Below are 24,182 nucleotides of genomic sequence, written 5' to 3'. Positions count from 1 at the left end.
AGTCAAGGTATTGGAGTGGCCATCGCAAAGCCCTGACCTCAATCCTATAGAACATTTGTGGTCAGAACTGCTCGTTACACACGCTTTTTCAATGAGGCCGATACACCTGACTCAGTTACACAAGCTCTGTCAGGAGGAATGGGACAAAATTCACTTATTGTGGGAAGTGTTACACCCAAGTTAAACAATTTAAAGGCAATGCTATCAAATAGTACTTGAGTGTATGTAAACTTCTGACCCACTGGGAATGTCATTAAAGAAATAAAGGCTGAAATAAATCATTCTCTCTAATATTATTCTGACATTTCACATTCTTAAAATAAAGTGGTGATCCTAACTGACCTAAAACTGGGAATTTTTACTCTGATTAAATGTCAGGAATTGTGAAAAACTGAGTTCAAATGTATTTGGCTAAGGTGTATGTAAACTTCCCACTTCAACTGTATATTGTTATGGTTTTCTTCCGTCGAAGGAGAGGAGGACCAAAATGCAACGTGGTTAATTCGATACATCTTTAATGAAGATGATACACGAACAATACAAAAACAATAAACGTAACGTGAAAACCTAAACAGTCTAAACTGGTGCACACTAACACAGAGACAGGAACAATCACCCACGAAACACTCAAAGAATATGGCTGCCTAAATATGGTTCCCAATCAGAGACAACGATAAACACCTGCCTCTGATTGAGAACCACTCCAGACAGCCATAGACTATTCTAGATAACCCTACTATATCACAATCCCAATACCTACAAAAAAAAACAAGACAAAACACACCACATAATAAACCCATGTCACACCCTGGCCTGACCAAAATAATAAAGAAAACACAAAATACTAAGACCAGGGCGTGACATATATGAAATACTGTGTTGATACTGCAGTGTCTTCCCTGTATTTCTAACCCGGTCTCTTTCTTCTGCAGGTGAGGAGGAGGTGGGAGGAGCTAGAGGCTCAGGATGGACCTCCTACCTACACAGTTGGTCAGGCATCAGATGAACACACACACATCAACCAATCCTCTTTCTACCTGCCTTCACTTTCATCTGGTCCATATGTCTGATCAACTGAGTAATTAAAAAGTCTTAATATATTTATGATCATCCATCTACTTGAAAAAAAGCCAGTAGTCAGCAATGCCAGTACTCTTTAAAAAAATAAAAAAATAAAAATATATATATTTTTTTTAGCTAATGGTACATTACTGAACCATTTATGGTGGGTTAATTCACCAATACCTCAGTCATTACTGGGATTATTTTTATGAGATAGATTTTGTTGCTTGTAACAATCAATTCCAAGCAACACTTATGTTTTACAATAATTCATGAAGTGAACTATGACTGTTGTTTCAGATTTGACCATCTGTTTTCATTGCTCACTCATCATAGGTCTGATACAGGGCAGCAGGTAGCCTAGCAGTTAAAAGGCGCTGTATGGTCAATCCGACATCTACATTTGCCTTGCAGCATTTATGGTGATATGGCCTCTGCAGAAGTCAGGTATTCATACTCCTTGCGCTTCGCAGAACTGTTGTGAAGGAAGTTGTCAATGAAGTGAGTTTGTGTTTATACAGGACCTACCGTCAACCAATTATGTCAATGCGGAGCTATACTGAGCCCTCCACATTGTTAATACATTTGGAAGGCGCACGGAAATGTGGTACGGTGCTCAGTTTGGCCTTTTCATGCCCCCGGAGGCTCCGCAATTGCGTCACACCCTACATACGGAGCCTTTGGATCAACCACAAATTTGCTTTAAGAGTGTTGTGCCAGTAACCAAAAGGTCGGTGGTTCGAATCCCCGAGCCGACTAGGTGAAAAAATATGTTGATGTGCCCTTGAGCAAGGCACTTAATTCGAATTGCTCCTGTAAGTCGCTCTGGAAATGAGTGTCTGCTAAATGATAAAAACATATGTGATGAATTGACAATATTCACATGTTCAAATTCACACCTATTTAATTTATTTTGATGTATCAATATTACATACCAAAGGATGCTCTGGTAATATATAGGTACATAATCTGTAATTGGGAACAACTTAATATTGAGTTGCACCATTTTTGCCCTTAGAACAGCCTCAATTCACACATACACAATCCATGTCTCAAGGCTTAAACATCCTTCTTTAACATGTCTCCTCCCCTTCATCTACAGTGATTGAAGTGGATTTAACAAGTGACATCAATATGAGATCATAGCTTTCACCTGGTCAGTCTGTCATGGAAAGAGCAGGTTTTCCCAATATTTTGTACTCTGTGTATATAGTAATTACTATGTATTTACTGTGTAATTACCATGTTTTTACAATGTGGGGCTGCGTCTTTTCCAACTTAACCAAACATGCAGAAATGGTTCTGGATATCAGTGGTTGGGTTAAATACCAGTCTCTGCTTTGCTCTGTAGTCATATGGGAGTGCTTTATATCTGAAATTGCATCCTATTTCCCATATATTGGGAATAAGGGGGCAAACATGAACTGGCACATCTCTTACCCAGGGTGACATGCTAATATCATTGTTCTGTATCATTCCTAAGGCAGCTGCTTCTGCTTCTTATTAATGAACGAGGGAGGATTGGGGGGACCAGTAATACATGGGAATAACTGAATGTACTTTTAATTAATCATTAGGGAAAGTATTGTGTTAATGATGAACATTTTATTTTAAGAGATTTATTAGGCTATAGCCTAAGATTAAACATGGTTACTGATTTTTGTAGTACACTGGTGAGGGTTTCCAGTCCTCACAGTTTGGTTGAAGTTGATGTCTTGTAGTATTCTGGGTAAGAAGTGTTTTACAAAAGGACAAATAAGTCCAAATATAAGCTTACGTTTTAGACCTACCATTTTATGAAGAGGAGACCTGCAATAAGGAGCCTAACCATAATCCTTATTATTTAACTGTGAATACACACGTCAATTGAAATAAATATTTACTGTGTTAAAGATTTTAGTTGATTAAATAAAGTGATCTGGAGTGAAAATGTCCATTATAACACATGTGTTATCCTCGGTATCCTCGGTATTTCTAAGGGATAGTTTAGAGAAAGACCTTTCAGATGTTTTCCTCTTTTCTCATCCGGGAAATACTTCCTTTTAAGGAAATATATTCCCAGTTACATGACGTAAGCACAATGAGCACTAGTAGGCTATGTAGTTCAAAGTTATAGTCAACATTAGTGTCTATTTTATGGTTGAATTTCATTTTTTGTTAATTTGATCGAACGCTTTTTAAAACAAACACTTTCGAGGAGCGCCCAACTGAGCCCCCAATGGCACACGAGTTATAACTTTTTAGCTCAAATTCGTGTGAAGTAATTTGCCAAATATAATGTATTGTTTTACTGAAGGTGCTTCTGTGGAAAACCGGTGCTGCTCGGGAAGATTTAATCGCGCCATGTTTAGCGGGAAAATATGTTGGAAATAGACCCTAAACAGCGCAATGAAATAAGAACAGTTAGTGCATGAGGGTTGACGGTTTCCATGAGTATTTCAATGTATTTCTAGGTAGGATATTAACCCCCTGATATGCATCTGTCTCGGTATTTACAGTAAAGGCTCGCCTACTGTGGTCCCAACATGGATGACTTGACTAAAATGTGAAGTTCCCGAGAGGGCGGGTCTAGTCCGGTTAAATGACATTTTAGCGCAGTAGCCAGATTGTACACTGATAGAGAAACAGGCGAGGCTCATTCGCCATTACAAAGAAAGTGTCTCTTGTTAACAGTAGTCTATCTAAAATACATCCCCTCGAGACCCAAACATCTGGGGGGAGAAAGGCCGGTGGAGACGAAACCCCTGCAGTCTAGAAGATGTTGGGGGTGGTAGAAGAAATGACCAACGGCAACGGGTGAGCACTGGACAGAAAATAACTGTATGATGGACCAAATCTGCTTCTATAAAGAGTTTGTAGAGTATCATTCGCCGTCTGACTCTTGACAAACGAAATTGCAGCCTGTTGCATTCAATGACCTGGATCAGCGCTGTCTGCAGTCGCGCACAGAAGAATTGATGCAGTGTAGGGTGTGACCACTGGTGAAGTAATGTAACAATCACAACGCGGCCTACTTTCGTTTATAGAATAGACTATTGAACAACATGGAGTAATCTTAATCAATCTGGTTAGGCCTATTCACAATGAGATATATGAACAAACGTATTTTATTTGCTGCTCTGCAGGGGGCTACTTTGCTGACATTTATTAAAGCCTGAACTAGATTGTACAGTTGTACTTTACAGTTGTAGACCTACTTGTTGCAAACTTCGGATGATATGTTACGAATTCATACAATATGTTAATAATTGAAATTAGTACAATATTTTAGGGAATTTGCTAAACGTAAGATGTTACGAATTCCAATTTGTTGTCACGAACTGTAGCTAGGAGGCTAATGTTCGCGAGGGTAGGGGTTAAGGTTAGGCGTTAGGTTGAAGGCTTAGCTAACATGCTAAGTAGTTGCAAAGTAGCAAAAAAAATGTAAGTAGTTGCTAATTAGCTAAAGTTTACAGTGATGCCATAAGAACACGCAACCTTTGGGTTGCTAGACGTTCACGTTATACGCCCACCCAGTCACCCCGACCAACCACCATACTTAAATTTTTGCCATAAGTAAACTTCTGTTTTATGTAACCATACCACATGTAACATATACTAATTTGAATGTCCCGGATTAACATTTACTATGTTACGTCTAGTATATGAGACTAGACTGAAGTAGCCTAGGCCTGGGACCATTTGACACCTTGTTGTGGTCATTAGGACAACAGTGTTTAGGCTGTGTTTACACAGGCAGCCCAATTCTGATTCTTTTTTCACTAATAGTTTTTTTTGTCAATCAGATCTGATGTGAAAAGAGCTGATGTGATTGGTCAAGAGACCAATTAGTGGGAAAATGTAAATGCAACCATAAATGTCCAGACCTATGTCCATAGTATACTTACATACAGTACAGGGCAGGAGCTTCATATCCATGCTGTTCAGGTTTGACTCAGTGAATATGATGATGCTATCTCCCTCCGTCCAGTTGTTAGTGGTTACTGTACTTCTATTCTGCCCCATGAGACACGTTTCAGCAGATCCACTTCCTGGCTTGTTAATTCCCCCCCACCCCACCCCTGTGTGTGTGTGTGTGTTACTTTATTTAGATCTGGGATCTCTGCTCCCATCAGGAAGGACAACGTTTTATCCTGTACTCGTTCACCGGGCCACATTCACCCAACATAAGTACAACAGGCTCTGTGGTGCATTTTGTCTCCCCTGCACTGTCTGCCCCCACAAACAAACATTCACACTCACACTCCATATATAACTTCCTGTCCTGAGCTGCTGTTGGGGAGGGAGGGGGAGAGAGATCATGATGTGGAGAGCGGATGTCTCCTGAGTCTCTCTCTCTGTCTTTCAGTGCTCCATCCTGACTAGGAATGAGCTCTGTGGGAACATTGGACATCAGAGCTACTGTCAATCAGATAGCTTCTGTAGCTGTCACACATATTTATACATTTACACATTTGGAATACCTAGTTTTTTACTGGAATTGTGCATATTTGTACTCTCCCTGACCAATTTATTAGCATTTTTGACCTTTTAATATAGTAGAATTTCTGGCCAGAGCCGGAATAAACTAGGGCCATAGTAGTATGGCAAGTCAGATTGTGGATTTAGACTGAATCATGTCTGTTTACACAATCAAGGCTTACCAGGCAGGTTCCCAGTCTCTGTCTTGCATTGGAATGGCATATAACATTATTAGTCACAAGTTTCTAGCATGACATTGAGACAATTGTATGAAATATTTCTGATGGTTTACCAAACCGTTTCATTTGCACTTACTTGGCTAACTCCCACATTTCAGTCTCCTATTCCGTCTGTGTGGGTTCATGTGTATATCGCCCTCTGGTGGCCACAGTAGACAACAGCAGTGGTGAAATGAGTTGAGAGGAGCAGTGGCTCTGCTTCCCAAATGTCTGTGTGGTATCAGTGTGGTATTGTGAGTGATCCAACACAAATCTATTCCTGGTATCTTCCTGTGACACACACAATAAACAAAGACAATATTTTGTAATGCACACAGCCCACTCCCTCCCTAGCCCTGACCCTACCCTAGCCCTGACTATGGCTGCAGTGATACATACAGCCAGCTCGCTCCACCCTTATCCCTGTCCTCAATCACTGAACAGACTGCACCCTATGAGTCAGTCAGCCACCAACACTCAGCCACACACACATGCATGTATACACACAAACACACACGGTCCATCATCACGCCAACCACTGGCAGGCCTTCCAGGCAGCCAAATAGGAAGTGATATGGGTGAGCAGAGGCAGAGATAACAACAGACACAGTAGAAGAAGACACAGTAGGGACACAGCAGTGACAACAACAACAGCAGCAACCTCACAGCAGCCTAACAAAATACTTTGGTAAGACATTCATATTTAAAATTTTTCTGTTTCTTCTACATGCAATCTACACAATCTGCAGTATCAGATCTTGATGGTTGAATAAAGTATTAGCGGGTTTGTAGCTCAGTAGCCCACTCTTCATCTTATGTTAATTCAATGTCTCTTTGAAAGAAACGTCAACAAATATTTCCAACCAGATGGCTGCAAATCTGAGGGCAGCGTTGGTCTATAAGACTGCAGTACCTGTGATATCCAGAAAGTTGCAGTACCTGTGATATCCAGAAAGTTGCAGTACCTGTGATATCCAGAAAGTTGCAGTACCTGTGATATCCAGAAAGTTGCAGTACCTGTGATATCCAGAAAGTTGCAGTACCTGTGATATCCAGAAAGTTGCAGTACCTGTGATATCCAGAAAGTTGCAGTACCTGTGATATCCAGAAAGTTGCAGTACCTGTGATATCCAGAAAGTTGCAGTACCTGTGATATCCAGAAAGTTGCAGTATCTTCATGTTTTGGTGGATTTGGACATTCATTTACTTGGCTTTCCTCCTCTGGCTGATACCACTCTTGTTTGTCTTGGGAAATCTATGCAGAAATCATGTGTTGTTCCATAGAAAGAATGAATTATATCAACCAAGTAAATCTCACGGACAGTTGATCACAGTACTCAAATGTGTCAGTGTTGCAGTCAGTCAGTTAGAAAGTGGCTGGTGGCCTACACCCCAGCTCTACCCTCTAAACTAGGACTGGAATGTAGTGGCTACAAAGCCAGCATTAAGAGGGCCCTAAGGGGAGGTGTGTGTGTCTTTCAGCCAGTCATCACATTCCTGCTGAACATGCTTCATTTTCGTACTCAGCTGATATCCCTATAGCCTCTGGCCTCTCAGGATACTAAAGAGACTCTCACTAACTGTGAATGTTATTTTGGGCATTAGCCTACTCGAAAATAACGATCATAAGACACACTTTTATTATGATCAAATTACAGCAATCATCACCACCATCACATCTTCACCCCACAGGTTAGATATTTTATAGTGAGCCTGTTGCAGCTAGTTTGTCATATAAATTTAATAGTTGCATTCATGTGTGAATTTCATGTAAATTAATGTTGTGTGTGTGTCTGCTGGGTGTGTTGACTCTAGAGACACCCATGCCCTAAAGATAGAACTATCTCTTTACACGCACGCATTCACACACTTACCTCTCTCATTGTATTAGCCAATAACATTCTCTGAGCAAGAGGAACAATATCAAATTAAAGCATTTAGTCATAATGTGCTGAAGGCAGACTCACAAATCACATCAACACTGAGTAAAAGGCAAGTATACCACTTTATGGCATTTCAATATTCATTTTGGACAGTTGTGATTTCCCTGTGTGGGTCATTCTTTAGTTGCTGTAGACCCATACCGTCAAATGTTTTAGCCTTTCTAGTAGTCTGCTACACCAGGACCTGCCTGTGTCTCTGGTCCTCTGTGTAGAACTCTCTTTGCTCCTCTCTCTGTCTGTGTGTTTATTTGTTTGTGACAACTCTTTATTTGCTGTGATTGTTACAGGTCGTGTATGGCTCTCTTACCCTAATGCAAGTGTTTGATTGGGTTGTTCTCATGTTGGTGTAGAGATTGACACTGGTCTGATATGGGTGGGGTTAGGGACTGTGATATTGGCTGCAGTAACATGAATGGACACACACACACACACACACACACACACTAAAGTCCCAAACAGGAAGAGGAAAAGGTGTTATTGTGGGTTCAGAGCAGCCATCACTCTGTCACCACACCATAGTGACCATGTAAACTCTGAACTCTTCGGGCAAGGCTCTGGCCGTGTGTGTGTGTGTCCTGTGTGAAGAGTTCAGTGTACAGTTTTACAAATGTGCTTTGAGGGTGTGAATACATAGGAAGCTGAATACACAGTACACACACAGGTTGGATTGATTCATTACTTGGGGCTCCAATGGCGCTGTTTGGTATCCTGAGGAAATGAGAGGATGAGAAGTTATATTACGTAATAGTCCTTAGGAATAAATCTATATTGTCAGTTTAGTTCACCTCTGCTGATATTTATTAGTATTTACTACAGATCCCAGGTCTGTGAAGGGGCCACTGACTGGATATGCTTTTATCAATTAACTGAAGAATGGGCAGGAAACACACTGCCCTCTTCTATAACAGACTTCTCTCTTAGGCAGACTGATGCAGAGAGAGACGGGACAGAGAGAGAGAGACAACAGGAAGATAGAGGCTGAACCTTAGACAACTAATCAACATATCAATATCAACTAAGCGTCATGTTGGATTGATCAGTGGAAGGGATCTCTCATGAAAATGAGTTTCTCTATTGGACAAGTTCAGTTAGGTCCCTCCCCGTTTCATTCCGTTTAAGAAATGTTTTGCAACGGAATCGGCGTAATGAATACGCACCTGCCTTAAGGCTGAGAATTTGGGCGGAGCGAGGAGCTGATAGGTATGTTGGATCAGAGCCACACCCCTGATAGGTCATTCCTTTAGATGTGTGCCTTGAGGTGTGTGTTTGTCAGAGATAAAGGGAGTGTGGAATGTAGTAGCCGGCTGTTCCAGGAGAGCGTGTGGACTGTTCTGCCAAGGGCTTCCCAGGTGTGAGCTGCTGTTCTGGGCTTGGAGAGGAGACTGGTGGGGCTCAGTGCTGGTTGTCGGCCTGTCGAGCTTTGGAACTTACTGATCACACGCACACGAGGATTACTGACTGAGTTTGTATCCGTGCCCCGGTGGACGGTGGGAGGGAAAGAGGGATGAACTCTCTGCGGCTGAAGGAGTTGTCTAACTCAGACCTGTACAGACGCAGACAGGAGAGACCTGACAGCTATGGAAGCATAGCTAGTAATAGCCTCAGGTGAGACTCCTCGCTCTGATTTCTCTCTATTTGACCAGACTGCAGAGCGAACAGACAGTAGGTCAGCAAAGTGTACTGTAGTGGGGGATGGTTAAGGTTAATACTGGGTACATTTGATGAGTCACCACCTGTTGGTGTCCTTTGTGTTGTAGAGAGGCAGACAACCTTGTCTGTGTGGTCTGTGAGTATGACTGAGGTGAAGCCTGTGTATGTTAGCCTCAAAGATATCTGAGAGTGGAAGACTCCTGGTCTCTAACATGTAGGCTCACTTTTTGTGAACAGTCCCATCGCTAGTCAGACTGTTGAATAAACTTCAAATGAACTTACTTTACCTGTTGTCTGCTGATTTTGTCCATATGTACGAGTTACACAGACAAAATATCCACAGAGTAGTGTTTGTAACCTAACTTTCAGTACGCTGGTCTGTATGTCGGTTTGTATTTACAATGCTGACGTAATTCGCATGCGACTTGGACAATAAGTCAACAATGGCCGAGTTTAACCGAAACACAGTCCAAAGGCTGTCCCACGCAATCAGCTGGCAAATTTCACAAGCACTTCCAGCTGATTGCGAGGGAACACGCTTTGGTCCACAACTTTTGGTTACATTCGGCTATTGTTTACATATTGTTAATCATGTGAAATGCACCAGGAGATAAAAAAAACAAGCAACAAAACTTACCGGCTCTGTAAAAAGTTGGGTAAACAACACTTTCCTGTGGTTACCATATATCTTCACTTCCTATCGCCAGATCCCAGGCCTGTAAAGGGGCCACTCTCCATATTCTGGTATATCGACTTTTTTACAGCGCCTTATTTCAGACTGATATTCATGGAGTAACTGTGGTAACCGTCTGTTTAGACAGCGTGTGTACATTTTGGTAATGGGTTGTGTGCGGATCCTGTCTGAGGGGGGTTTAGAACAGCAACACATTTTTCAGCTGAAACCGTTTACTCCAAACCTATAACATTTGCAAACAAAAACAAGAGTTTCTATTGGACAAATTCAGGTAAGTCCCTCCCCATTTTGTTCCGTTTGCTATGTGCTTCTTTTTGGTTCATAAAGTAAACGGTTTCCATTGCAAACCATTTTTCAACAGATAAAACATTTTGCAATGGAATCAGACTAATGAATGTCCTCACTGTTCCAACAATACCTACCGATAGGCATGGGGAGGCATGTTCAAGGTACCAACTTTGGAATAGAACATCCCCATTCTCTCTGTCAATCTCTTTTTGCTCTCTTTCTCTCCAGGCTTCTACCTTCCCATAGAGTGGCAGGTAGCCTAGGGGTTAGTGTTGGGCCAGTAACCAAAAGGTCGCTGGTTTAAATACTTGCGCCGACAAGGTGAAAAATCTGTCGATGTGCCCTTGAGCAAGGCACTTAACCCTAATTTGGTCCAGGGGCACCACACTACTATGGCTGACCCTGTAAAACAACACATTTCACTGCACCTATCCTGTGTATGTGACGACAACACTTTTTTCCCCTCTCCTTCAGTCTCTCTACCCACCCTCCCCCTTTCTTTGTCCCTGATCCTGCTGTGATTAGAGGTCTGCATCTCTCCCAAGGGTCAGACAGACGTGTCATATCACAAACACACACCAGCCTTCACCACTATACATGATGCACTGAAGTGCTTTGTCAGCAGAACTGAGCTAGTAACAGAACATGAGGTCACCTGGTCTCTATGCTGTGACATCATTGGTTGTAGTGGTGTGTCCCTGCTATTTGTCCTTCACATATGACCCACAAACACACGGATCACATCCCAGGCTGCCACACATCCTCCCAAACCCTCCCTCCTCCTTTCGCTCAGCCCTCAGCAGGAAATTAAACTCTGAAATTATGCCAGTAGGGCGGAGGGGCAGGGCTGAGGTTTTATGGACGTTGGGAACAAAAGCAAAACAGGGAGGTTAATGTGTGAGATACTTTGCACAAAAATAACTAACATGTCTAAAAAGACCACCTACATTCTACTTTCTTCCACTTTTCTGTTCCGTTGGTTTGAGGTGCATAGCCACAGGTTTTTCCCTTGTTGTGTAGCATGTAATGCCACTACAGCCTTTACATTTCTCCATTAGGGGAGAGTGGGGTAAGTTGAGCCGCACTCGTTTCTAGGAAACCGTCCACCAAATTAATAATTTGACCAAATATTTATAAAGAGGTCATCATTTCACGGACTAAGTTGAGCAAATGTAAGTGTTTTCTTCCCAGGTGTAATGCAAGAGGCCTGGCCTGTTCAGTGTTTCAAAAAGTACAACGTGTTTGTTAGGCGTTAAGCCTGTGTTCAAATTATTAAAAGACCAAAAAGCGATTATGTTGAATTGTGTTTGGGGGAAAAAGATAGTGGTAATACTTACAGAGTAAGTGGGAAGTTTACATACACCTGAGCCAAATACATTTAATCCTAGTAAAAAGTCCCCGTCTTAGGTCAGTTAGGATCACCACTTTATTTAATAAGGTGAAATGTCAGAATAATAGTAGAGTGATTTATTTCTGCTTTTATTTCTTTCATCACATTCCCAGTGGGTCAGAAGTTTACATGCAATCAATTAGTATTTGGTAGCATTGCCTTTTTAAATTGTTTTACTTAGGTGAAACATTTCAGGTAGCCTTCCACAAGCTTCCCACAATAAGTTGGGTGAATTTTGGCCCATTCCTCCTGACAGAGCTGGTGTAACTGAGTCAGGTTTGTAGGCCTCCTTGCTCGCACACGCTTTTTCAGTTCTGCCCACAAATGTTCTATAGGATTGAGGTCAGGGCTTTGTGATGGCCACTCCAATACCTTGACTTTGTTGTCCTTAAGCCATTTTGCCACAACTTTGGAAGTATGCTTGGGGTCATTGTCCATTTGGAAGACCCATTTGTGACCAAACTTTCACTTCCTGACTGATGTCTTGAGATGTTGCTTCAATATATCCACCTAATTTTCCTTCATCCTCCATCCTCATGATGCCATCTATTTTGAAGTGCACCAGTCCCTCCTGCAGCAAAGCACCCCCACAACATGATGCTGCCACCCCCTTGATTCACAGTTGGAATGATGTTCTTTGGCTTGCAAGCCTCCCCCTTTATCCTCCAAACATAACGATGGTCATTATGGCCAGACAGTCCTATTTTTGTTTCGTCAGACCAGAGGACATTTCTCCAAAAAGTACGATCTTTGGCCCCATCTGCAGTTGCAAACCGTAGTCTGGCTTTTTTATGGTGGTTTTGGAGCAGTGGCTTCTTCCTTGCTGAGCGGCCTTTCAGGTTATGTTGATATATGACTCGTTTTACTGTGGATAGAGATACTTTTGTACCTGTTTCCTCCAGCATCTTCACAAGGTCCTTTACTGTTGTTCTGGGATTGACTTTTCGCACCAAAGTGTGTTCATCTCTAGGAGACAGAACGCGTCTCCTTCCTGAGCGGTATGACGGCTGCGTGGTCCCATGGTGTTTATACTTGCGTACTATTGTTTGTACAGAACGTGGTGCCTTCGTGGCTTTGGAAATTGCTCCCAAGGATGAACCAGACTTGTGGGGGTCTTGGCTGATTTCTTTTGATTTTCCCATGATGTCAAGCAGAGGCACTGAGTTTGAAGGTAGGCTGTGAAATACATCCACAAGTACACCTCCAACTGACTGAAATGATGTCAATTAGCCTATCAGAAGCTTATGAAGCCATGACATAATTTTCTGGAATTTTCCAAGCTGTTTAAAGGCACAGTCAATTTAGTGTATGTAAACGTCTGACCCACTAGAATTGTGATACAGTGAAATAATCTGTAAACAATTGTTTGAAAAATGACTTGTGTCATGCACATAGTAGATGTCCTAACCGACTTGCCAAAACTATAGTTTGTTAACAAAAAACCTGTGGAGTGGTTGTATGTAAACTTCTTACTTCAACTGTAATTCAGTACAGAAATATGTAGGTGGCTTAATTTACCCATACCCGGGGTAATATGTGCCAGAGACAGCTTGTCCAAAAAAAAGTGATGTTTTTAGAAATGTTTACATGAATTCTGATTATTTCCATGGATACACAACATCCTGAAATATATGTAGATATTTTTGTTAGAAAGAATACTATATTTCTCTTGATGAAGTGATGCTTAATGTAAAAAATATTGCTCAACTTACCCCACTCTCCCCTACCATGTCTACTGTTGACACAGCCAGGGGAAGAGAGGGGTTTGTTTCGTTATCGTTCTCCTTAGTGCTAGCAGCCTTATTAGCCTGTAGCTCCAGTCTCATCTGTGTACGGAGCCCTCGCTTAGACATAACTGCCTCAGCTTTGTCTAGGAAACATACCTGTCAAACTCAACGTTCGCCTCTGGCAGGGAGGGCAAAGTACACAGTTACAGTGGTTTACAGTATGGCTATCGCAACTAAACAATAACTTTTGGTTTTAGAAATAATTAGAGGATTCCTTGGGAGCCAGGGTTTGTAAGGTGGCCCGGGCCGACTGGGGAAGGGGCCAAGGGAGATCTGTGGCTTGGGTGGTTTGGATGGCCTGGCCTGGTGTTGCCAGAGAGTGTGTTTGAAGGTATGGCATAACCCTGTCTCTGGCCCTGACCCAGGTGTGGAGTATTCTGGTTGAGCAATGAAACCTTGCAGCTGTGCTGTTGCACCAATTTCTCACCAACAGGAAATACCATCGCCATAGTGATTTACACTGCTATTTAGTGTGACTTCGTAATACCATGCCTGTCTGACAACACATCTGTAAAATAATGTAGTTCCTTTATTCGTCCTACCAGTGCTGTGTGTGATCCTGTGTTACGTTGGTAATCAGAGTATTTACTCTAGAACTTGACAAACTAACCCCAGAGAGACTGTTTGTAATACCTTCCCCTTCAAAATACCTAACTAAGCCTCTGTCTAAACTGTTATTCATCATGTATCCACAGACTGAGTTAGTTTATATAGCCCAGAGGAGAAATGTTTATATTGGCTGTAAGATCAGACTGTCCCTATTCGGTCACAGCAAATTCTTCCTTTGGCATTATCAGATGGTTGTATTATTGTATTTTCTCTGTATTGATGTTAAACGCATCTAAAGCTGCTTTTCTCCATCATCATCATCACCACAACAAGATGCATTTTCTCACAGTGCAGTCTAAACCACTGCATCCTGTAATGTTTCTTGTCATCTCTCTGTACTCCAGACTTCAGACCCAGGTGGCAGGGTTTCTCTCTGTACTTCAGACCCCCAGGTGGCAGGGTTTCTCTCTGTACTGCAGACCCCCAGGGGGCAGGGTTTCTCTCTGTACTGCAGACCCCCAGGGGGCAGGGTTTCTCTCTGTACTTCAGACCCCCAGGTGGCAGGGTTTCTCTGTACTGCAGACCCCCAGGTGGCAGGGTTTCTCTCTGTACTGCAGACCCCCAGGTGGCAGGGTTTCTCTCTGTACTCCAGACCCCCAGGTGGCAGGGTTTCTCTCTGTACTTCAGACCCAGGTGGCAGGGTTTCTCTCTGTACTGCAGACCCCCAGGGGGCAGGGTTTCTCTCTACTTCAGACCCCCAGGGGGCAGGGTTTCTCTCTGTACTGCAGACCCTCAGGGGGCAGGGTTTCTCTCTACTTCAGACCCCCAGGGGGCAGGGTTTCTCTCTGTACTGCAGACCCCCAGGGGGCAGGGTTTCTCTCTGTACTGCAGACCCCCAGGGGGCAGGGTTTCTCTCTGTACTTCAGACCCCCAGGGGGCAGGGTTTCTCTCTGTACTGCAGACCCCCAGGGGGCAGGGTTTCTCTCTGTACTGCAGACCCCCAGGGGGCAGGGTTTCTCTCTGTACTGCAGACCCCCAGGGGGCAGGGTTTCTCTCTGTACTGCAGACCCCCAGGGGGCAGGGTTTCTCTCTGTACTGCAGACCCCCAGGGGGCAGGGTTTCTCTCTGTACTGCAGACCCCCAGGGGGCAGGGTTTCTCTCTGTACTGCAGACCCCCAGGGGGCAGGGTTTCTCTCTGTACTGCAGACCCCCAGGGGGCAGGGTTTCTCTTAGATAAGTAATGTGCATGGATCTCAGGTCAGGATTCAGGACATTTAGTTGGTTTGTTAGAGGGTTAGGCACTGTTCTTCAAGCATATTTGTTTTGTAAAATCTTCAGTGGACATTTTTGAAAGTAGTCCTGGTGCAAAGTTGTAATTTTTAAATTTTTAATCATTGGTTTTTGTTTGCTCTCACCTTTTTAAAGTGAAGAATTGGAGTCTCATCATCATTCTGTTACCATGACATCTCTTGAGAGTCCTGCAAAGCCATGTCCCAATGTAGAGAATGCACTCCAGAGCCACCCTGTCTGCTGGTGACAGTTGCTGAGGACATTTTTAGGCCCTAGCCCCTCTGGGTGGCCTCATTAATTGAATGCTACTGGTGAGGCCACACACACACACCCACACTGATATCAAGTGAACACACAGACATTTATACATTCGCACACATCTTGGCTCACTTACACGTTAACACTCACACACACTCTCCCAGTCTGGATGTATGTCAGTCAGATGCTGCATTTGTTTACTCTCCCCTATTGCCTCAGAAGAGGCTGTACTACAGGCCCACACCACAGGAGGTTGGTGGCACCTTAATTGGGGAGGACGTGCTTGTGGTAATGACTGGAGTGGAATTAGTGGAATGGTATCAATGGTTTCCATGTGTTGGATGCCGTTCCATTCACTCTGTTCCAGACATAAGAGCCTTCTTCCTCTCCCTGAGAGATATCATGTAAATCTAAGCTCCAGTTCTGACAGGATCTACAGCCTGTGAACAGCTTTAGTAGAGTGGATCTGGCATCTACGATCTACGATCACAACCCCCGTGCTCCCCCATCTCCCCCATGCAACTCATAACAACCTCTCTCTCTAATAATAAACCTCCATTTGGGCTCCCGCCTCATTTTATTTATTAATTTTTTACCTTCATTTAACTAAGGAAGTCAGTTAAGAACAATGACAGCCTAGGAACAGTGGGTTAACTGCCTGTTCAGGGGCAGAACGACAGATTTGTACCTTGTCAGCTCGGGGGTTTGAACTTGTAACCTTCCGGTTACTAGTCCACCGCTCTAACCACTAGGCTACCCTGCCGCCCCATATAGGCTTCATGGGAAATGCAGTGATTTGGCCCGCTGGAGGCTTTCTCTCTCTGTCCCTTTTCTCTCTCTCATTTTCCTCTCACCATCTATCTGTCTCTCCCTCTCAGGAAACAGTCAGCCAGAGAGACGCTTCACCTGTTGTTGTGGAATGTAAACTGTGTTTTCAGGAATAGGCTAGGGCCTGAATGACGGAGACATGACCACATGGAAACACTCCTCTCTAGTCCTCTCCTCAGTATAATCCGTATGCTGTAATCAGGGTGGCAGCTTAGTGTTTCCTGTTTTGGTCCCGCCCTCTGTCCCATTGTCCTGTCAGTCAACACCAGTAGTTTCCAGTCTGTTTCCTATGACCATTTTAATCCATTCTTTATCTGGATCAGTGGTGAGAATAGAAGGACCCATGTTGTGTATGAGTCTGAACCTGCTAGCAGTAAGTCACACACCAGCCGCTGTCACCAGTGACAGGAGGAGGTAAAGCTGGCCCCCCACATACACTGGGGCTGGCACGTCAGCTGCCAGAACCTGGTTTGGAGATGAGACTTTCCCGGGCATCTATTTGTAGAATAATGGAAACACGCAGAAGATTTGAATAGCAGAGAGGAATGCCCTCCTGGTTTATGGTCTGACACTCTGTGGAGAGACATGTCCACAGTGCTCCATGCTAAAGTGACACAGGCTTACTACACACAGCATTGAGATTTGGAGCTGGGACACTGCCTTGGTTTTAAAGTCATTGAAGAGGTTTTAAGTAAGACTTATAGTTTTTCTTACAGAGGATGAATAGTGTCTCCAGTAGATTTATTCTCCTGATCTTTTGGTGGTGTAGGAGTGTCATTCATTTAAGGAGGGCAGTCAGCTGTAAGATGTGATGAATTTAGCCACATAAACGACTATTAATCACTCTGATGGCATAGAGCAGATAATAATAATACTTTACATTTTTACAAGTGTTTATTCACTAGATTAGAAATGGCAGAGATGACTTTTATCTGTTCATAATGTTTTCATATGACAGAGCTCATCTCCCTTGAGCAAAACACTGAGTTGCTCAACTCCGCCTGTAGCGTTTCTGACTCGGATCCATGTGGTGAGCCAAACCACCTGTATCTCTCCTGGAACTGAAATCACAACGTCACAATCACAATCTCTTATAGGTGACAATGTACAGAGAGAATGTGTGTGTTACGACCGGCCATTGTGTGGACAGTGTCAATGAAAGGAATTGCAGGACCACGTTTTCTCATGCGAACGTTGAGGGATATTTATTACAAATCCATGGCCCTCCATGGCCCTCCATGGCCCTCAGAAAATAACACACATAGAGAGAGATAAAGAGAGAGAGAATAACAACTCCCATTCATTCATATTTAAGAAGAACAGATCAGGGTGTCATGATGAAAGTATGCATATAACTGTATGATGATGAAATATGTATTGTGATACCAATTTAGCAACTGAGCAGTGGAATAAAGGATAAACATTTAATAATATAAATTCATACATCAACTCATACTCTGCCCCCTTTTAGATAGAGCTGACAGGCACCCCGTGAAGCCTCCCCTTCACTGTGTGTGTCCAGTCACCTCTGTCTGCTCTAGTCCACTGGCTGGATGAGCTCTTAGTTTGAAAGATACACCCCTTAACGGAGAGAGAGGGAGGGAGGGAGGGAGGGAGGAAGGGTGACACAGAGAGGTAGGGCAAGAGAGAGAGTATCTAGAGACAGGGTGTGTGCGTGAGAGAGTTGAGGGAGGGTGAAAGGGAATGAGAGAGTGTGAGCAAGGGAGAGAAAAAGAGGGAGGTAGATCAGGGATCTGTGTGAAGTCAGGTCAGTCAGTCTCAGTCTCAGTGCTGCTCAGACTCTCTGGATTAGTAATCCTGCCCTTTGGATTGGATTGTTCTGGGAGTGTTTGGGAAAGAACCTGTATTTGAAGAATAGGCCTGGGGCAGGGTGTCTTGGACTGGGAGCGTGTACTAACTAGTATTTGGACTACCGAGTCGTGTCCTATGGAGGTTCAGGTCCAGAGTCGGCCACTGCCACCCACCATCCCGGAGAATGGGGCGGCCCCTGACCCTGAACCCCACACTGTTAATGGTCATCGTCATGCCAACAGTGGGGAGGCAGAGCTGCCTGTCTCCAAGTCTCAGAGGAGACGAAGCGATGTCAAAGTCTACAAGGAATTCTGTGACTTCTACGCACGCTTGTAAGTCCTGGAGCCAGGATACATGTTACACACTGGGGAGGAGGTGTGTAACATGATATAGTGATTCAGTGATAACATCTGACTAGGATACATTATTTTGGGATTAAACCCACTCAGTTTATTTATGGTTTAAGGTTATCACAATTAACTGTCATTGACCTTTGTTTGTGAAAGCGTATTAGAAATGTTAGGAATGAGAATAATTCTGGTATTAAGAACAGTTTGATGATTAGGAACAATTCTGGTATTAGGAAGTGAATAATTCTGGTATTACAGCAGTCTAAGGAACAGTTTGATGATCAGAATTCTCTAAAGTGTTATTTGACATGAACACACAGTTGGCTGGTTTCATGCTCCAGGTCATGGTACCATGGTGAGGTAGTAGACAGTGGCTCAGAGACCCTGTGCTATTTTAATGTTGGGGGAGTTTGTTATGCAAAGTGAAATATGCCGGAAGGCATGATAACTATGTGTCAGTGTGTGCGTGCATTCGTCTGTGTGTGTGAAAAGAAGGGATCTAGGGGATGAGGGCAGGCTAAATATATGTGCGCTTTTTTATGTTGTGCCCCTGTGAATAGTGAGAATGGGGGTTACTCAGATAATGTTGGCCATTGGGGGTAATTTTGTCAGTAATAAAAGTATATTATCAGGGAAAATGTTTCACATTTCAAACAAGCTTAAGTCAGCGAATATGTCTGGGATGCTAATCATTAGCAAGTCTATAAGGAAGTGAGGGTCTCAGTTTGAAGCTTTGACTTATATGGGGAGGCTAAGTCTGATCCCTAGATGCCTCAGATACTCCAGCACAGACCATTATCTTTCAACCATTGGGACAGAATAGCCATTAATACTCTAGTATGGCTAATCAAACAGAAGCTCTGACCTGTCATCCTCTGATGTGTGATGACAACCTGGTCATTTTATAAACATGAGCACTAGAGACAATGGGTGGGGGGGTGTCATAAGATCAAAACCCAGTGAAACATCATGATACTGCTCTGTCTCCCCCTCTCTCTCCCTGTGACACAAACTCACTAAGTTAGTATCATGAAGTATTTACCAAGTAGTTCAGCACTGACTGAATAGTCGTTCTGTCTATGGGGAAATGCTTGAGTCTTTTGTCTCGTCCTTCCAGCAGGGCCAGAACAGGGAGTCTGAGTCCTTCCTTCTGTCACGTCAGGGTCCTGACAGTATGGCCCCCATACGTACATACATTACATCAGACAGTGTGATGATCGCTGTAGAATGGCTTGACTGAAAGTCTGCATTAATTCCACATCTTGTGACAATACATTCTGTGTGCTCTGGAATGTAGTGAGTTACTGTAGTGTTGATCCTGCTGTAGGATATACAGTTACTGTAGTGTTGATCCTGCTGTAGAATATACAGTTACTGTAGTGTTGATCCTGCTGTAGGATATACAGTTACTGTAGTGTTGATCCTGCTGTAGGATATACAGTTACTGTAGTGTTGATCCTGCTGTAGAATATACAGTTACTGTAGTGTTGATCCTGCTGTAGAATATACAGTTACTGTAGTGTTGATCCTGCTGTAGAATATACAGTTACTGTAGTGTTGATCCTGCTGTAGGATATACAGTTACTGTAGTGTTGATCCTGCTGTAGGATATACAGTTACTGTAGTGTTGATCCTGCTGTAGGATATACAGTTACTGTAGTGTTGATCCTGCTGTAGAATATACAGTTACTGTAGTGTTGATGCTGCTGTAGGATATACAGTTACTGTAGTGTTGATCCTGCTGTAGAATATACAGTTACTGTAGTGTTGATCCTGCTGTAGGATATACAGTTACTGTAGTGTTGATCCTGCTGTAGGATATACAGTTACTGTAGTGTTGATCCTGCTGTAGAATATACAGTTACTGTAGTGTTGATCCTGCTGTAGGATATACAGTTACTGTAGTGTTGATCCTGCTGTAGAATATACAGTTACTGTAGTGTTGATCCTGCTGTAGGATATACAGTTACTGTAGTGTTGATCCTGCTGTAGAATATACAGTTACTGTAGTGTTGATCCTGCTGTAGAATATACAGTTACTGTAGTGTTGATCCTGCTGTAGAATATACAGTTACTGTAGTGTTGATCCTGCTGTAGAATATACAGTTACTGTAGTGTTGATCCTGCTGTAGGATATACAGTTACTGTAGTGTTGATCCTGCTGTAGAATATACAGTTACTGTAGTGTTGATCCTGCTGTAGGATATACAGTTACTGTAGTGTTGATCCTGCTGTAGGATATACAGTTACTGTAGTGTTGATCCTGCTGTAGAATATACAGTTACTGTAGTGTTGATCCTGCTGTAGGATATACAGTTACTGTAGTGTTGATCCTGCTGTAGAATATACAGTTACTGTAGTGTTGATCCTGCTGTAGGATATACAGTTACTGTAGTGTTGATCCTGCTGTAGAATATACAGTTACTGTAGTGTTGATCCTGCTGTAGAATATACAGTTACTGTAGTGTTGATCCTGCTGTAGAATATACAGGTACTGTAGTGTTGATCCTGCTGTAGAATATACAGTTAATATATGATGAGAGTGGGAGGAAGAAAGACACAAGATTGAGAGAAAGAAGGTCAGGTGTCTCTCTGAGGGGAGAGCAGTGCCATATACACTGAACAAAAATAGAAACGCAACAACTAATCTATGGATTTCACATGACTGGGAATAAAAATATACATTTGTTGGTCACAGATACCTTAAAAACAATGTAGGGGCGTGGATCAGAAAACCAGTCAGTATCTGTTGTGACCACCATTTGCCTCATGCAGCACAACATATCTCCTTTGCATGATCAGGCCCACTTCTCTTCGATGGATGTGTGAAGTTGCTGGATATTGGTGTGAACCGGAACACGTTGTCGTACACGTCCAGAGCATCCAGAGCATCCCAAACATGCTCAATGTGTGACATGTCTGGTGAGTATGCAGGCCATGGAAGAACTGGGACATTTTCAGCTTCCAGGAATTGTGTACAGATCCTTGCGACATGGGGCTGTGCATTATCATGCTGAAACATGAGGTGATGGTGGCGGATGAATGGCACGACAATGGGCCTCAGGATCTTGTCAAAATGCAATTGTGTTTGTTGTCCGTAGCTTATGCCTGCCCATACCATAACCCCACTGCCACCATGGGGCACTCTGTTCACAACGTTGACATCAGCGAACCACTCGCCCACACAATGTCCTACATGCTGTCTGTCATCTGCTCTGTACTGTTTAAACCAGGATTCATCCATGAAGAGCACACTTCTCCAGCGTGCCAGTGGCCATCAAAGGTGAGTATTTGCCCACTGAAGTCGATTACGACAACGAACTGCAGTCACGTCAAGACCCTGGTGAGGACAACGAGCACGCAGATGCGCTTCCCTAAGACGGTTTCTGACAGTTTGTGCAGAATCTGACCCGGTTGGCTGGTCTCAGACGATCCCTCAGGTGAAGAAGTCGGATGTGGAGGTCCTGGGCTGGCGTGGTTACAGGTGGTCTGCGGTTGTGAGGCCGGTTGAACGTACTGCCAAATTCTCTGGAGTCAGCTTATGTTAGAGACATTTCTGGGATCTTTTTTTCAGCTAATGAAATATGTGATCATCACTTTACATTATGCATTTATATCCACATTCTAAAGTATGTGGACACCCCTTAAAATGAGTGGATTCTGCTATTTCAGCCACACCCATTTCTGACCGGTTTATTGAAGTGCTCAGTGACTTTCAAAGTTCCTAACTTTTCTGACAATGTGACAATCTTTCCAAAATGTCTGCCCTGCTAAAGCTGCCCCGGTCAACTGTAAGTACTGTTATTGTGAAGAGGAAACGTCTAGCCGCAAAGTGGTAGGCCACACAAAGCTCACAGAACGGGACCGCCGAGTGCTGAACCGCGTAGCGCGTATAAATAGTCTGTCCTCGGTTGCAACACTCACTACCGAGTTCCAAACTGCCTCTGGAACTAGCACAAGAACTATTAGCACAATAACTGTTTGTCGGGAGCTTCATGAAATGGGTTTCCATGGCCCGAGAAGCCGCACACAAGCCTAAGATGAACATACGCAATGCAAAGTGTCGGCTAGAGTGGTGTAAAGCTAGCCGCCATTGAACTCTGGAGCAGTGGAAACGTGTTCTCTGGAGTGATGAATCACGCTTGACCATCTGCCAAACCCAGAAGAATCTGGGTTTGGCGGATGCTAGGAGAGGGTTACCTGCCCCAATCCATAGCGCCAACTGTAAAGTTTGGTGGATGATAAATAATGGTCTGGGGCTGTTTTTCATGGTTTGGGCTAGGCCCCTTAGTTCCACTGGAGGGAAATCTTAACGCTACAGCATGCAATGACATTCTAGATGATTCTGTGCTTCCAACTTTGTGGTAACAGTTTGGGGAAGGCCCTTTCCTGTTTCAGCATGATAATGTCCCCGTGCACAGAGCGAGGTCAATACAGAAATGATTTGTCGAGATTGGTGTGGAAGAACTTGACTGGCCTGCACAGAACCCTGACATCAACCCAATCGAACACCTTTGGAATTAATTGTAATGACAATTGGGAGCCAGGCCTAACCTCCCAGCATCTGGACCCAACCTATTGTGGCTGAATGGAAGCAAGTCCCCACAGCAGTGTTCCAACATCTACAGTCGGAAGTTTACATACACCTTAGCCAAATAAATTCAAACTCAGTTTCACAATTCATGAAATTTAATCCTAGTAAAAATTCCCTGTCTCAGGTCAGTCAGGATCACCACTTTATTTAAGAATGGAATGTCAGAATAATAGTAGAGAGAATGATTTATTTCAGCTTTTATTTCTTTCATCACATTCCCAGTGGGTCAGAGGTTTACATACACTCAATTAGTATTTGGTAGCATTGCCTTTACATTGTTTAACTTGGGTCAAACTTTTGGGTAGCCTTCCACAAGCTTCCCAAAATAAGTTGGGTGAATTTTGGCCCATTCCTCCTGACATTCCTCTTGACAGAGTCTGGTTTGTAGGCCTCCTTGCTCACACACACTTTTTCAGTTCTGCCCACAAATGTTCTATAGGATTGAGGTCAGGGCTGTGTGATGGCCACTCCATTACCTTGACTTTGTTGTCCTCGCCACAACTTTGGAAGTATAAACCATAGTCTGGCTTTTTTATGGCGGTTTTGGAGCAGTGGCTTCTTACTTGCTGAGCGGCCTTTCAGCTTATGTCGATATAGGACTCGTTTTACTGTAGATATAGATACTTTTGTACCTGTGTCCTCCATCTTCACAAGGTCCTTTGCTGTTGTTCTGCGATTGATTTCCATTTTTCGCACCAAAGTACATTCATCTCTAGGAGACAGAACGCGTCTCCTTCCTGAGCGGTATGACGGCTGCTTGGTCCCATGGTGTTTATACTTGCGTACTATTGTTTGTACAGATGAACGTGGTACCTTCAGGCATTTGGAAATTGCTCCCAAGGATGAACCAGACTTGTGGAGGTCTTGGCTGATTTCTTTAGATTTTCCCATGATTTCAAGCAAAGAAGCATTGAGTTTGAAGGTAGGCCTTGAAATACATCCACAAGTACACCTCCAATTGACCCCAATTATGTCAATTAGCCTATCAGAAGCTTGTAAAGCCATGAC

General features: G+C 43.4%; 2 protein-coding genes across 12 annotated transcripts in view; both read left to right on the top strand.

The window, feature by feature from the left end:
- The window catches only part of LOC109868991 (GRIP and coiled-coil domain-containing protein 2), a 33,405-nt gene extending 30,401 nt beyond the window's left edge, over positions 1–3,004 (top strand). For 2 of the 3 annotated variants that reach the window (XM_031798601.1, XM_020458802.2), the window contains one exon: positions 933–2,985. In XM_031798601.1, coding sequence (XP_031654461.1) covers positions 933–1,006 — 74 coding nt within the window. In that variant the 3' untranslated portion in view covers positions 1,007–2,985. Of the gene's footprint in view, positions 1–932 lie in introns of all 3 variants that reach the window. The other variant, XM_020458795.2, reaches the window with a different exon arrangement.
- Positions 3,005–3,631: 627 nt separating this feature from the next.
- Positions 3,632–24,182, top strand: part of LOC109868976 (LIM and senescent cell antigen-like-containing domain protein 1) — a 38,729-nt gene continuing 18,178 nt past the window's right edge. For 3 of the 9 annotated variants that reach the window (XM_020458777.2, XM_031798612.1, XM_031798658.1), the window contains exon 1: positions 18,104–18,562. In XM_020458777.2, the coding sequence (XP_020314366.2) occupies positions 18,366–18,562 (197 nt within the window). In that variant the 5' untranslated portion in view covers positions 18,104–18,365. Of the gene's footprint in view, positions 3,859–5,803; positions 6,430–8,873; positions 9,290–18,103; positions 18,563–24,182 lie in introns of those variants that run through there. The other 6 variants (XM_031798634.1, XM_031798630.1, XM_031798639.1 and 3 more) reach the window with 6 other exon arrangements.

Source organism: Oncorhynchus kisutch, linkage group LG2 (assembly GCF_002021735.2).
Source record: "Oncorhynchus kisutch isolate 150728-3 linkage group LG2, Okis_V2, whole genome shotgun sequence".
NCBI lineage: Eukaryota > Metazoa > Chordata > Actinopteri > Salmoniformes > Salmonidae > Oncorhynchus > Oncorhynchus kisutch.
Note: the sequence above shows the minus strand (reverse complement) of the source record. Positions and strands in the feature narration are given on the sequence as shown.